At 38.2% G+C, this 14,430-nt stretch overlaps 1 protein-coding gene across 3 annotated transcripts in view; it reads right to left on the bottom strand.

Annotated features, from left to right (window-relative positions):
- LOC150090018 (pleckstrin homology domain-containing family G member 4B-like) overlaps positions 1–14,430 on the bottom strand; it is a 1,014,666-nt gene that overhangs the window by 566,639 nt on the left and 433,597 nt on the right. For all 3 annotated transcript variants that reach the window (XM_090389713.1, XM_090389714.1, XM_090389715.1), the window contains one exon: positions 1,820–2,011. In XM_090389713.1, the coding sequence (XP_090245839.1) occupies positions 1,820–2,011 (192 nt within the window). The remainder of the gene's footprint in view (positions 1–1,819; positions 2,012–14,430) is intronic.

Genomic DNA, 14,430 nt, shown 5'->3' with positions numbered 1-14,430 from the left:
TATACTTCCAAAAGGGAAACCTGTAACGTTGTATATGTGTCATTCTCTTTGAAGAAAGCTGAACGAAATGAATTGCCACAGTTCATCCTCCTCTTCAGATTTTGAAGAAGATTTTGAAAATGCATGCGCTTTTCTTATGGCCGAGAAAACAAAAGAGTACGCAATGGATACACGACATCAACTGGAAAAGAACAGAAAAAGGCGAATTCCATCATTTACTATAGGACTTAGAAGAAGAAGATGAAAATCGTTTCAAGATGTACTTACGGATGAATAAAGAAGAATTTAATTTCCTATATAATCCAATTAAGGATGACATTCAAGGACAAAATATGCAATTTCGAAATTCAATCAGCGCTAAGGAAAAATTAGTTATATGTTTAAGGAATGTTAAAATACTGCAAGTTTAATTTTGAATAAGGACTTATTCTGTCAAAATACGAAACAAAAATTTTTAATGAAATTTAATAACAACAAAAAACTACTTCTCAACCCTAAAAATTGAACTTGTAAGAAATTGTCAAGAGTTGTGTAAATTGAAATGATCGACTTATTCGTCGTCTCAATTTGTAATTCTGTTGGTCTATTTTCCTCCTTTGGCCATTTTTGAGCGTCCCTGTGACCGGACATTTGCGGTGAGTATGCCGAGTAGTTGGTCGAAGTGGAGAGTGCTTCGGAATAGGCACAGGGTGCAACGTCCTTGAAGTTGTTGTTATTTGTTTTCGGGTATTCTTACTTGTGCGCTGAAAACAGATTATTTACTTCTAATTTAATTTTCTATTAGCATTTCCTCCATTTTCCTCTTGTAACACGGTCACGCCTAACGAAATTTCGGTTCGAACAGAAAAATCTGAGATCTTGACAATGTCATTCGGCCTTGAAGCCCGACGTGTTATCTTGTGAATACAGCCAATTAGAACAGTGCTCTCCGAGCAATAAAATAATTGGTAAATATAGCTCCCCACATTTGACGTTAGATATGTATACGAGTGAAGTCTAGTGAAGTGATAATAGTGTGTTTGTGCCCTTACTGGTGTTTGTTGTTGTTGTTGGGATTTAAAAGCGCAAAGGCAGCAATGACATTCTGTGTCTGTCAGCGTGTCTCTTCAGGTATAGCATTTCATAAAACAGATTAAAAAATTCATTAAGGTTAGCTTCGTCTACAACGATATGCTGCATTTTAGAACGTTCTTGTATCTTTTAAATATATAATAAAGTTGAATTTCTATCATGACGATAGTTGGGGGCCCTGAATAAGCACATGCAACTGCAATTCAACCTATATAGTTAGCGTGTGCTTAACTGTGAGGGTTGTAATACAATGAGTACAACTCAGTGGGCACTGGATGTCCAAAATTGTTGATCACGTCTGATCCTCATGAGTTTAAGAGTTTGTATGGTACGCCGTATTTGTTTCCACTACGTAAGATATGCTTTTCGTACTGAGGATTGACAGTCGATGAGTGGAACTGAAAGATGAGTCATGTCAGTATCTGCAGGATTTTTGGAAGCCTGATGCATTTCCTAAAACCACGGAATGCACTGGGATCAGGCAAAAGATTACGCACTGCTGGTTTGTTTTAGGAGAGCAAATGGATAGAGCACGAACACAGGATATAACTAAATACTGAAGATAAAAAAAAAATGTTTTTTTTGTCACTTAATGGATATTAGTACCTCACATTAAACAAATTCACATAACGCTATAACAGTTCTTAGCAATCTTCTACCACCTACCTGCTTGCTCTAAAAACCGAAAAAGAGAGAAAGTTTCCGTATTGACACTGATAAAATGCGAAGCAGTAGAAAGCACACCTACCGTTGATTTAATCTTCTCCAGCAACGATGATACAGGAGCAAGGAAGTTCTCGCTAAACTTTTGATAATCTCCTTGGTAACGGCACAAGAGTATGTCACGTGACTGCCGGACTAGTTGTGTCTTGACTGTATCAAAGGGTTCATACAAGTCACTAAGAGCAGCTTCGGCTAGGACTGCCACTTCGCTTTGTCTCTATAAAAAGAAATTGTTTATAACTATCAATCAGGCGGCTGCCTGGTATCAGAACACCAATGCAAAAAAGACCAAAAAAATTTCAAACTGAAAGTCCTCTCGCATTACAAAATTGTCAATCTCCTGTTAAAAAATTTAAAAAATGCCGCTTTTTAATAAAATATAAATAAATGAAATAAATGTAAATAAAATGGAAAAAATAATTTACTTGTAATGCAAATAAAATAAAGTAAAATAAATTTAATTTAAAAAATGATCACTTCTTAATAAAATGAAAAAAAAAATGAATGAAATGTTAAAAATGTAAATGTTTCTTAAACGCTAAACTCGCTTTAAAAGGGTAGGTACTTTTTTTATTAGATATTCCTTGTTCGTTCTGGTAGTTTAATGTAACATTTAGACTGACAAACACAGTCATGGAGTGAGCAAATGACAAAAAAGTTCCTACCTAATTCCCATGGTTCGATCCTGGTGCGGGGGAAGATGGTGATTTTAACCACTGAGCTACCCACAAAAGCCAGGTTGGATTTAAAAAAAAAACTGTCATTTGGGCCATCCGGGAATTACCTCATCTACCCATGTATATTACGTCTGTAAACTGTGTGTGTTTTGTTTTGACCGGTTTCCCTGTTTCCCTGGACAAAAAAACTCGAATTTCCAGGGGGCGAGAACTTTGCTATTCGTGCTTACAGCCATGGAAGGAAAAAAAGCACAAAAAGTCTCTCGTGTCTTTGACGGGATTCGAACCCGGACGTTTTTCCACGGTGATTATAACTACTGTGCTACTCGCGAAGGTATTTTCTCTGAAATGGTTAACTTCATCAAGTTAACCATTAAAATGAAGGCCAAAGAAGACAAAAAAGTCAATACTGTACGTCAGAGAAAGGACAGCACAGATTTAAAGACTTCTGCAACGGAAGCAAAGTTGGATAAAGCAAGTTTAGGAATGGTACTAATATTTTAAACGTATTTTGTTGTATTAATGGGCGAGTTTAAGTCTGTGGTGATTACAAATAATGATAAAGCTCGAAAAATTGAATAATACCAGCATGATAACTAATTTTTCATCTGGGCGTGGATAAGACGATTTTTGGAATTGCACCCTAAATTCTATTTGTCTCAAACAGATTTCTTTCCTGTCACTGATAGTAACAAAAAGCGACTTTTCTCTTACAACTGTCACCTGTTATCTTCTATCTATCAGCCGGCTGACGGTGTCTTATAAAATCAATGATGTCATAGTTTTTATATATGTATATTAAAAACTTTTAATCAGATATTTTGTATTTATAGAGTGATTCTTATAGTTCTTTTATAATAATTTTTGTAACAAATTCCAAGTGAAAAAATAAGGTGAAAAGAATATAAAAAACATAGATCGGGGGAAACGGATAATTTTTTTGAGTATCCACGAGAGAGCTTTCATCATGTCTAAAACTGTTATATTATTCATGGTTCTGTTTCTGGATTGTATCACAATATTCCCAAGGTATTGTGGAGGAATACATGTTTTGGTTATTCATTTCTTCCAGCTGCGGCATACGTAGCATGAAAGAGCTGAAAGAAATGAGCTCGTTTCCTCTCAAGTGACAATCTACCCAAGGAACGTGAGGTAGATGCCTGACTGTTTTCGTTATACATGGAAAGATATACTTTGGATATCTTTCCATGTATAATCGTAGCTTTCAGAGATTTAAAAGCAAAAAAAAAAAAAAAAAATCACATACTGTGATATTAGGTGGCTTAAGTGAATATTCTATTGGAAATTCTTCGAGTCTCTCTCTCTCTCTCTCTCCTGTAATTCCTCATCAGATCTAGCAAAATGGAATGGTGCATTCGTCGTCTTGAAGCCATTCGTTTGATATTCTTCAATAAAAAATGGACCAAGAATAAGACTGAAGTTGGCCACGAATCAGTACCAAACTTTCACCGAAAGATAAATCTGAAATCCACATGGATTACAGACTTTATTTTTATTCTTCTGCCAACTGAAGAAGGATAAGAGTCACATTTGTATCGCTTCTCTGACAAGCAAAGAATTTTTCAAAAACAATCTATATCGTAGATGCTAGAAAACGGGAAAAAGAGAAAGAGGAACTTTTGAGCCTCCTTTACCCCTCCCCATTCTTCTCTAATTTTCTCATGTTCTCCAAATTACTTAAGTTTAATAATTGAGCATTCATTAGTCATATGGTTTTCTCCTTCTGGCAATCTAAAGCAAAAACCTTAGTATCAGTATGTATTAGCCACACAGTTCAAAAAAAGCCTCAGGCTTTGGCTGCATCAGCAAAAAATAAAATAATAATAATAATAATCCTGTGTTTTAGCCTCTTCGCGTAGATACCTATCTAGCCGACCTCTGAATTTCCCAAAACTGCTCCTCTTTCTCCAGTAATTAACAACTCACTGGCTAAAAGAAAACTTCCTACAATCCAATCTAAACCTCCCCCGTAATTTGAATTTATGATACCTAATTCTGGAATCATAACAGTGAAAATTTCGCTTTATTCATTCATTCTGCTATCTTCTCTCCAAGCCTTATACTCGTAGACATTTAGGAGCGTTCTCTACACCTGGACACAGTATTCCAAGTGAGGTGTTACAATTGCCTTTTACAGTGGGATTATGACCTCCCTGTCACTACAAGCAAATATTCCATAACTCATTGACAGGGCAACATGGGCTCTCCTTGCCGCCTGTCTAAAACTGCACGGAGAGCTTCATGTCCATCAGTAATCCTAAAATATCTTTCTTCCTGTACTGTTTTAAATCCAACTCCACCAAGTATATTATTTTGAGATTGCTATTCTCAAGTGTAAGACTTGGCATTTTGCGGAATTAAAGGCTTTTAATCATCTTTGAAGGTATCCAAGTCGTCCTGAAGAAGCGTTCCTTGGAGCCGTTCATTAACCACCCTCCCAATCTTGACGTAATCTGAAAATTTTGACATCACGCAGATTATTCCTTAAGAACCTTATCAGAGTTCCCCTCAAATTCAATATAATATAAGTGTTTCGTCACTTTTTTCAAAGTCTTCTTTTAGATACAAATCTATAGATGGTTCACTCTATTCTGAAAGCACTTGAGTGCTGTCGTGTATGCAACATGGATTCGAATTCCTAAACATTTCGATTAGCGAGTGCGCAGCCACCAATACATCTACGACTGCTGAAAAGATCATTTAAAAGTCTCAAGCCCTAAATTTAGCATGAATATTTTCTTTATCTCAAATTATCTCAAGGAAGGGAATTAAATCCTAGTAAATAAATTAACCAGAAGTCCTGTTGGCAATCTACAATATTCAATCATCTATATTACAGTAATTATAACAGCAAAGGTCATATAGTAAAATAAGTTTGACATTTAATTTGCATTTCAATAACAAGTTACCATACAACTATTATATGTAATGTGGCTTGCATTTCCCGTAGCACTATATTAATTTATTCCATTTATCAGAGTTGTTTCTCAGAATTCTCTTTACTATAACAACCCAGTTGGTAAATAGATTAACTCTGCGCTCCCTCTAATTTACATCATAAGTAAATTTCACTGGGTAGGGAGGATGGGGAAGTTAAATCGCCCTGCAACTATAGTTTGAATTACGTGACACAAGCGTGTTATGCTCGACAATTACCAGCCGTGGTCCCAAGTCACGAGATTTGACGTATAAATCTACTCAAGCAGAAAACAAGTAACCCACAGAAGTGGAGGAACTCGATAATTTTCTGTGCCAAATGTGCGCTCACTCTTTCTGCGGGGTTAAAATGATAGAGTGGAAGATGTTTCACCTTTCCTAACGTCTCTGGTCACTCAGGAAACGTCTGCTATTTTTACAGGACAGCGAATATAGGCGGAACGTTAAATTTTAGACTTCGGCAAACACTTAAAGTGGCTGACAATCGTAGTGATAGTAGGCAGCGATAACCTCGGCCTGCTAGTGACCCAACAGCGTAGATGGTTGGTGTGGGAGAATAAACGCGAACACATTAACCTCTCGTAAACACCAGAATAAAGGCTTTACAAGAAAACAGGCCGGAGTCCGAGCGGGAGTGAACCTGCGACCTAAAGGAAGCTCTTGGTCGGTAATGGTGATGTTTTTATTTGCGAATCCAGTGTGGGAGAATAAATGCTTTTAGAGTGCCAATTTCGACGGTTAATTTTCACTTCCTGTTCCAACTTTCAATGCCAAGGCCAAAACAAAACAAAAATAAATAAAAATACAAATAAATAAATAGATAAATGACAGAAAAAGTGGATAATAACAACAAGATATTAATTATACAATCCATAGTCTGAGGTTCAAGCTAAAAGGGTGACGGCTTCTCAGTTTCTTCGGGCATCCAGTGTCTCCAGTTCTGTAAATTCCCTAACTTGAAATTCAATTAAATTCCCTAACTTAAAATGGTAAATCGTTTTATATTCCCTAACTTGAAATGCAACTTCCAAGCGGTCGAATTCTAGTATGACACTTGCAGTTAACAAACTGGCAGATAAAATTAACTAGTTTATCTGCCCTCAAATTAGTTCTTGGTTGGTAAATACTAACCAAGAACTAATTTGAAGATTTTAAGATAACAGAAAATGGATGTGTAAGGTTCTGTTGCCTGAAGATCAGTCGCATTACAAGCCACAAGCTGTTGCCACATCAATGATTCCTAGTTGATCACGTCATATTTGTAGTAGATCTACGTGTTAGTAAAGACCATTTCTTTAAACTCCGTATTATAATTTAGAGCAAAACTTTTTACGCCCAAAACATATTATATATTGCTTCTTCCCCATCAGCTTTCAGAGTTAAACGATAGTAATTACTACCAACTTTGGTATAAAACGAAACTTAATTTTCCCACATTTCATTTATTTCTAGATTTGTTTTGCACTATGCATTAAAATCTATTATCTTCTCTCTGCTCGACTGTACTGTCTGTCTGGGCCTACATACGGGCCTAATTATAGTCCCGACTGAAGAGAGAGAGATTTTTATTATTATTTTTTTTAATGGAGAAAATTCTACCCATTACAAAAAAAAAAAAAAAAAAGACGGCACTCTCAAGCGGAGAGAAAAAGAATTTTCCAGATTTATATACGGGGGTTTTCCATCCAGAACAACACAAACAAATATACAATATGGATACCAAAACAAGCTCCAGTATCATTAATTTAATAATAAATTGATATTTGATTTTTTCCCCCCATTAGAGATAAGAAAATTATTATGGGTTTCTTCGTATCCGAGTTAACTGGTCGCAAATTTTTTTTTCTGAAATAAAGGTATAGTATTTCAGGTCTGTAATAAACTTCACCGGCCATATTCAATTTTTGCGCAAAGTAGAGTAGCATCTTCATGTATACCATTATTGTCTAATAAAATAATGGCGCGTCTTGCCATCACTCTAATCAACAAAACAAACATTTTAAATTTCGAATTATTCGTAAGGATCTCCAAAATTCACAGTCTATTATTCCTTAAATTGCGAGTGTTATCTAGCAGACCGGACGAAAAAGGAAATTACGAAAGGGCGAAAAAGAAAATCTTCACCGGACGAAAGAGGGAAAAAAATAAAATTCTGGGAGATAAAACCATGCTACTCTCCTCCGACTAAATCGGCCACTATGTAAAAAAAAAAAAAAAAAAAAAGTTTTACGCGTCGCTGATGGGATTCGAACGCAGGTCTTTTCCTCATAGTATGCGAGGACGGTGATTATAATAACTGATTAACTGCGAGTATACTCTGACCAACAACAGGAATTTGGCACAGTACACCAAGAATACGATATTGGAATACAGGACGCAGTCCAAAGAAACTGGGTGGCTACAAAGCTTTATTCCATCTTCAGTTCATATGGAGCTTACATGTATGGTTTTTAATATATTTATATGCAGAAATTTCCAAGGACAGTTTGAAACAAGTACTGTATTCCAATATAGGTATGCCAAAGAGATCTTTGTATTTAATGATACGTGGTTAAATTTTTTTAAACTTGTTCAAAACAGATATACTGAGCAGCGCCTTTCGAATGAATTTAATCACAAATTGTTTAACATTCTACTCACAGTTGTTTTCTTTTTAGTGGGACATGGACTTCTCTTTGAAGAATATGAAACTTCGTGTTAAAAATACCGCGAGATAATAAAATATAAAATAAAACAATAAATATAAGATACTTGTAAAATATCTTCATCAGCCGCGAAGAGTTTCATTATATATTATTCTAACTGCGCTGAATTTTGGGGGGTCCTTTTCAGAATTCATAAAATAATGATGGTAGTTGTAATCTCAGTAGCTGGAGAAGGCGGGAAAGGGAGAGCAGCTGTCACTTGTCCTGGATATTCAGAGCCTGGGGACAGAGGTCAATAGATATCTTCGATCAGATAGAGGCCACAGTTAAATATTGTCATGGGTTTCGCTGAGAGTTAACTGAGATGGTTATGTCATAGTGCGTGAATTTATTTGTTCCTTAGAAAACTGTTAAAGTAAGAAAGAGAAACGATTCAAAATTTACTGCAGAGAGAGAGAGAGAGAGAGAGAGAGAGGACCAGTTAGCAAAGATTCTGTATTTGTGATCACATAAAATTAACAGAATATAAAATGACATTTTGGAAATTACATTTCATTTAAGATTTCAAATTAAGACCTGTTGATTGACTTGGAGCAACAATTTCATGTTTGCTCAGACATGGGTTTGTGTGTAGATGTCAAGGAAGTTGTAGTCATATTACCGTAATCTGAAAATAATAAATGAAGAAGAACAATTAGGTTTTAACATATTCTTTTCAAATCACGTGGTACGCACAATATCACATGATTTGACTGTGTGCAGAAAATATACATAGAGTTAGCTTTGAATTACCAGCACTACCTAATATCTCTTGGGACCACCTTTTGCCCGTAATACAACCTGTATATGTCCCAGCATGGTTTCCATAAGGTGTTGCAGGGTATCCTGCGGCAGTGCTATCTATGCATTACAACGTGTCCAATAATGCCCGCACATTGTCAGGTGGATGATACGTAGCATCCAATGTTCTTTTCCCAGGTAGATCCCATACATGCTTAATTGAGTTGAGACAGAGTGAGTTAGACGGTCATGGGAGGGCTGAGAATTCATTGCCATGTTCCTGAAACCAGTTAGAAATCTTCGGACTATGTGGCATGGCACGTTGTTTTGTTGACATCATAAGGGGTGTACATAGTAGGCAACAACAGAAAGGTAGCAGTTCCTACTGCGCCGCTGATTAACGGTGATCAGAAGACCCAGGGGGTTTTCTGATGACCATGTCATACCGCGAAAATAATCTTCAAACCAAAACACCACTGCCTTCAGCCCGCCGAACACCAACAGTGCAACCAGGTGCCATGACCTAATATTACTTTCTCCAAATGCGTATACGCCCATCAGTGACAGATTTAGAAACTGGATTCATCAGACTAGGACTAGGCGACGGATTTTCCACTTGTCGTTGATCCAGTGTTGGCGTTGATGTGCCCATGCAAGGCGCAGTTTCTTGTCTCGGAGTGAACAGGGTACCAGTGACGGCCGTCGACTACCACAACCTATGCGAGCTAATTTCCGGTGCGTAGTCCAAATGAATATTGGTCTTGCTATTCATACGTGGTAATAGGTGGTTAGCTGGGCCACTGTGCTGCGTCGTAACTGTGTTACGAGACGAGATATATGACGCCTGTGTGACCTCCTTTGGCTGGTTCTTCGGCGGCTGTTGTATCAGTCACGGGAGACTCGTGACACCACAGTATGAATTAGAGCACTTAACCATCTTGGCTGTTGTGGAGATACTGGTGATCGCGGAGGTAAGGCGTGCACCTCACCAGTATCTCCACAACATCCGCAATCATTCCACGTTCGAAGTCGGAAAAATCTCGACGCCGGCCCATTCTTCCTCGCAGACACTCAAAAACGGATCGCCACGTATACGAACTGCAATATTATATCTGCGGTTCTCGACTTTAGGTCTTCACCAGCGTCACAGGTTCTATTCTTACGTAAGGGGGGGGGGGGTGTTGTAAATGCAATGCCAACTCTTTTCAATGCTATGAAATTCCTAAACGAGATATACTAATATAAGATATAAATAAAATTCATAACTTATATGAATTGACATAAATGTTGATGGTCATGAGATTGCGTATTTTTGAGCAAAGGTAAATAAGTGAAAATATTTCAATATATTTTTCTCAATAAAACCAGTTATGTGCTGTTTGCACACTAGTACAGCACGCAAGTCCTCCGAGAACCATTTGTGCGGCACACTACTCCCCGCAAGAACTGTTTTTGCGGCCCCCGAGCACTTCTCACAAACAACCCTTCTAAGTACAAGGTTGAAATGAGAGGTCCTTTAGGCACTTCAGATCACAACTTGGTGATTGCCTCTTCTCCAATGGAACCTTTATCTCATGGCTAACCTCGTATTGTTTGGCATTACAAGAATGCAAAATGGGATGAACTGCGAGACTTCTTTTCTTCTTTTCCTTGGTCTGATTACTGTTTCAAAACTTCTGATGTCAACGTTTGCTCAGATCGTGTCAGTGAAATTATTCTTGCAGGAATGGAATCCTTTATCCCACACTCCACTTTAAAACCTCGTCCTTTATCTAAACCTTGGTTTTCCAATAAATGTGCTAAGGCTGTCCAAGAGAAGAACGTTGCATATCGTAATTGGCTTGTTTCTAATTCTTCAGTTTCATTTTCTGCCTACAACAAAGCTCGCAACAATTGTAAAGCAGTTATTAATCAGTCCAAACTGGAGTTTGAACAGGCTAAGAGTAGAAAACTTGCTTCTTGCCCTAATGGTAGGCGAGCATTCTGGTCTCTTGCCAAAGCTATTGGCCGCAACTTTTGCCCATCTCTGCTCCCACCTCTGTCCAAACCAGATGGTTCTGTTGTCACTTCAGCCAAGGATAAAGCTGACCTGCTAGCATCCCATTTTTCTTTGAGCTCATGTATTAATGATCTTGGTAAAACACCTCCCACCATTCCTAACACGCTCCATTCAATGCCTCCTGTGGTCTTCCGTCAAAAGGATATCAGAAGGATTTTGATGAATCTTGATGCTAAGAAAGCTCCAGGTCCTGATGGTATTTCTCCGCTTGTTCTCAAAACCTGTGCTCCTGAACTTACTCCTATTCTTTGCCGCCTTTTTTCACTTTCTTATTCCAAAGGTGTTTTTCCTTCTGCTTGGAAATTTGCTCATATCCAGCCAGTTCCTAAAAAGGGTAACAAATCCCTCCCATCCAATTATCGTCCCATTGCAATTACTTCTACTCTTTCTAAAGTAATGGAGAAATCAATTAACCGCCAACTCTTAAACTACCTAGAAACCTTCCGTCTGATCAACGATCGCCAGTATGGATTCCGTCAGTGTCGATCCACTGGTGATATTCTGGCTTATGTTACCCATTTATGGACTAATTCAATGGAAAGGTTCGGTGAAACACAAGTAGTTGCTCTTGACATCTCAAAGGCTTTTGATCGTGTTTGGCATAAAGGTCTTCTAAACAAGCTTCCATCTTATGGTTTGCCAACTGTTTTTAGTAATTGGTTATCCAGTTTTCTCTCTGATCGCTCACTGAGGGTGATGATTGATGGCTCTCTGTCTTCTAACTTCTCCACTAATGCCGGTGTCCCCCAAGGTTCAGTTCTTTCCCCCCCACTCTTTTCCTCTTGTATATCAATGACCTTCTTCCATTGACTGGAAATCCTATCCATAGTTTTGCCGATGATAGCACATTGCATTCAACTTTCCATTTTGAGAAACCTTGTCCTGCTCAATCAGCTTCAACTTCTCGAAAATCTGCTACCAATTCCTTAAATGCCGATCTTCAGGTAATTCTCCAGTGGGGCAAAGACAACTTAGTTGATTTCAACCCTTCCAAAACTCAGTCTTGTCTTATATCTCGCAAAAAGGATTCTTCTGCTCCTATGCTTATCTTTAGTGACACTCCAATTTCTAGGCAAAAGGATATATCTCTTTTGGGGATTACCCTGACTTCTAATCTCTCTTGGCACAAGCACATTACAAATATTGCTTCCTCTGCATCTAAAAACTTGATTTTTTCTTTCGCTCTCGGCGTTACTTTTCTCCCAAACAGCTGCTCACTCTGTATAAATCGCAAATCCGCCCTGCCATGGAATATTGTTCCCACATCTGGGGTGGTGCCCCCAAAACCTCTCTCAGGCTTCTTGATTCCATTCAGAAGAGGGCAGTTAGGTTAATTAATGATTCATCTCTAACAGAGTCTCTCCACTCGCTGTCTCATAGACGCACTGTTTCTGCTGCATGCCTCTTCTACAGATACTGCCATGGGCACTGTTCTTCTGATGGCTTCTATAATTCCCGCTCTCTCTTTCAAAACAGTCCTAACACGTGCCGCCACCAGCCAACATCCATTTACTGTCCAACTTCAAACCCACAGAACCAACTTTTCATCTTCCTCATTTATCAATTCAACTGCCGTTTTCTGGAACAACCTTCCTTCATACGTATTTCCTGAAAATTACAATCTACAGAAGTTCAAGTCCAATATCAACAAATATCTGCTTTCGTCTTCTCAACCTCCAACCCAAGCACGGTACTAAGTACTATAGGTTATAATACCTCTCGTGTTTGGGGTTCTCATAAAAAAAAAACAAAAAACTTCTGAGTTTAATACCCTTGGTGTATTGTGTCCTGACGTGTATTCTGTGGTCTGTTCATTGTCTGGATGAGAATATCCAAGTTTCTGGGATATAAAACCTTGGAACCCTCGCGCATCATCACCGACTAATTTTTGGACAAGCTGCGCAAAAATGCACATCAAACTTCGTCCCTCCTCGACAGGATTTGTAATCAGCCGTTTTCCAACGGTGTTGGAGAAAGTGACGTGAACAGTGTTATCCGCGAGGACCCTAAATGGTTGCTGCAACTACTTTGAGAAACAACGTATCTCTGGTTGGGAAAGTAAATGAATCTCGTTTTCACATGAATCATTATGTATAACGAAATATTAATATTTGTAACGTATTGAGTATTACAGCTCTGATTCACATTATCTAACGAAAAATTAAGAAATCCCTTTTCCACATACCTACCGAAGTTCACACAAACTCTTTCACTCTTACTCCATATTGTCAGTCTTTTCATAACGAATAACTTGCATGTGCATCACAATACCCCCTTGAGTTAAAAAAAATACGTGTTTCCTTTTTAAAGTATGCGAAATGTGCGCACGCTTTCATCCCATAAACAACGACCATTTGGATGACGAAAAATCCAGAATATAGAGGAAGAATCCTACAGCACTCCCTCCCTCCCAACTCGTCTGGGCCTGGAAAACTTAAGCTCTAGTGTAGAAGCCATTAAAAGTTTCTCCAGTCAATGAAGGAAATCAAATGAGACATTACGAATTAGATAGTTAGTAGGCTACTAAAAGAGGAAAGCATCACATTTAGTGTTTGAATTCAAAGAGAAATGAAGATTACCTCCTAAGTATATTATTCGAAACATTTGTGTTTCTTCCCCTTTCCCGCTTAGCTCTCATGCCTCTATCATTTTCATGGCCTTCGTCCTAACCTCTTGTGATTTTCCCAGGAAGTGAAATCCGTTCTCTTCTCCAAATGTCATCATCTCTTTCATGTGAACTAGCAAATTACCTGTTTCAAGTGTTGGGGTGGTTGCGGAAACCTATTTAAAAGCGGAGGTTAGGAACCTTTAGCACATACAAACTCTTTATTCTCTGGTTACCAAAGCGAAAAAAGGGGGAAAGAAACAATGTGCATGACCTTCACCTTAACGGAGCTCTCTGCGATAGTCAAAATCATTATATTTTCATCACGTTGCATGCAATCTGGCACTGTTTGTGAAGTTCTCCTTTTTTCTCCCCTCTTTGGTTAAAGGCTCAAGGTACATGTATAATTACCAACGCTACAGGCTGTGATGCATGAACATTCCTCGTTACCACCCCTTCTGTTAAAAGCAATTACAGATGCGTGGGAATGATGACCAGTCTCTAAATTAAACCGAGAAATTCAAATGTTTCAATCATGTCAACAAACGCGATTAAATGCTCACGGGCATGCAGCTAGACCATTCGACCTCCAGAGGAAGTGGGAATTTATTAACTTATTTACATACAAGGGTAATCAGCTATACTTAACTGTACATACAATGAAATAAAACTGTAATAATACAGGGTGGGGCAGGGAAACGGACGATTTTAAAAACCGGTTTTCTGGGTACTGGTGTGATGAGGAGGATTGCGTCAGCCACATACTGTTGTCCACATTTCCTGCCACTTAGTAACTGTCGAAGAGTAGAGTGGTGCACAACGTGCTTTCGCCGTAAAGGCGTTTTACAAAAACGACAGTTACGAAGTGAAGTTAAAAAGAAACCTTCAGCTGGAATAAGAAGCACCCGTACA

The sequence above is a fragment of the Mastigoproctus giganteus genome, chromosome 2, assembly GCF_048544385.1.
Source record: "Mastigoproctus giganteus isolate SK-2022 chromosome 2, ASM4854438v1, whole genome shotgun sequence".
Lineage (NCBI taxonomy): Eukaryota > Metazoa > Arthropoda > Arachnida > Uropygi > Thelyphonidae > Mastigoproctus > Mastigoproctus giganteus.
The sequence above is the reverse complement of the archived record's forward strand: the minus strand, read 5'-3'. Positions and strand labels throughout refer to the sequence as shown.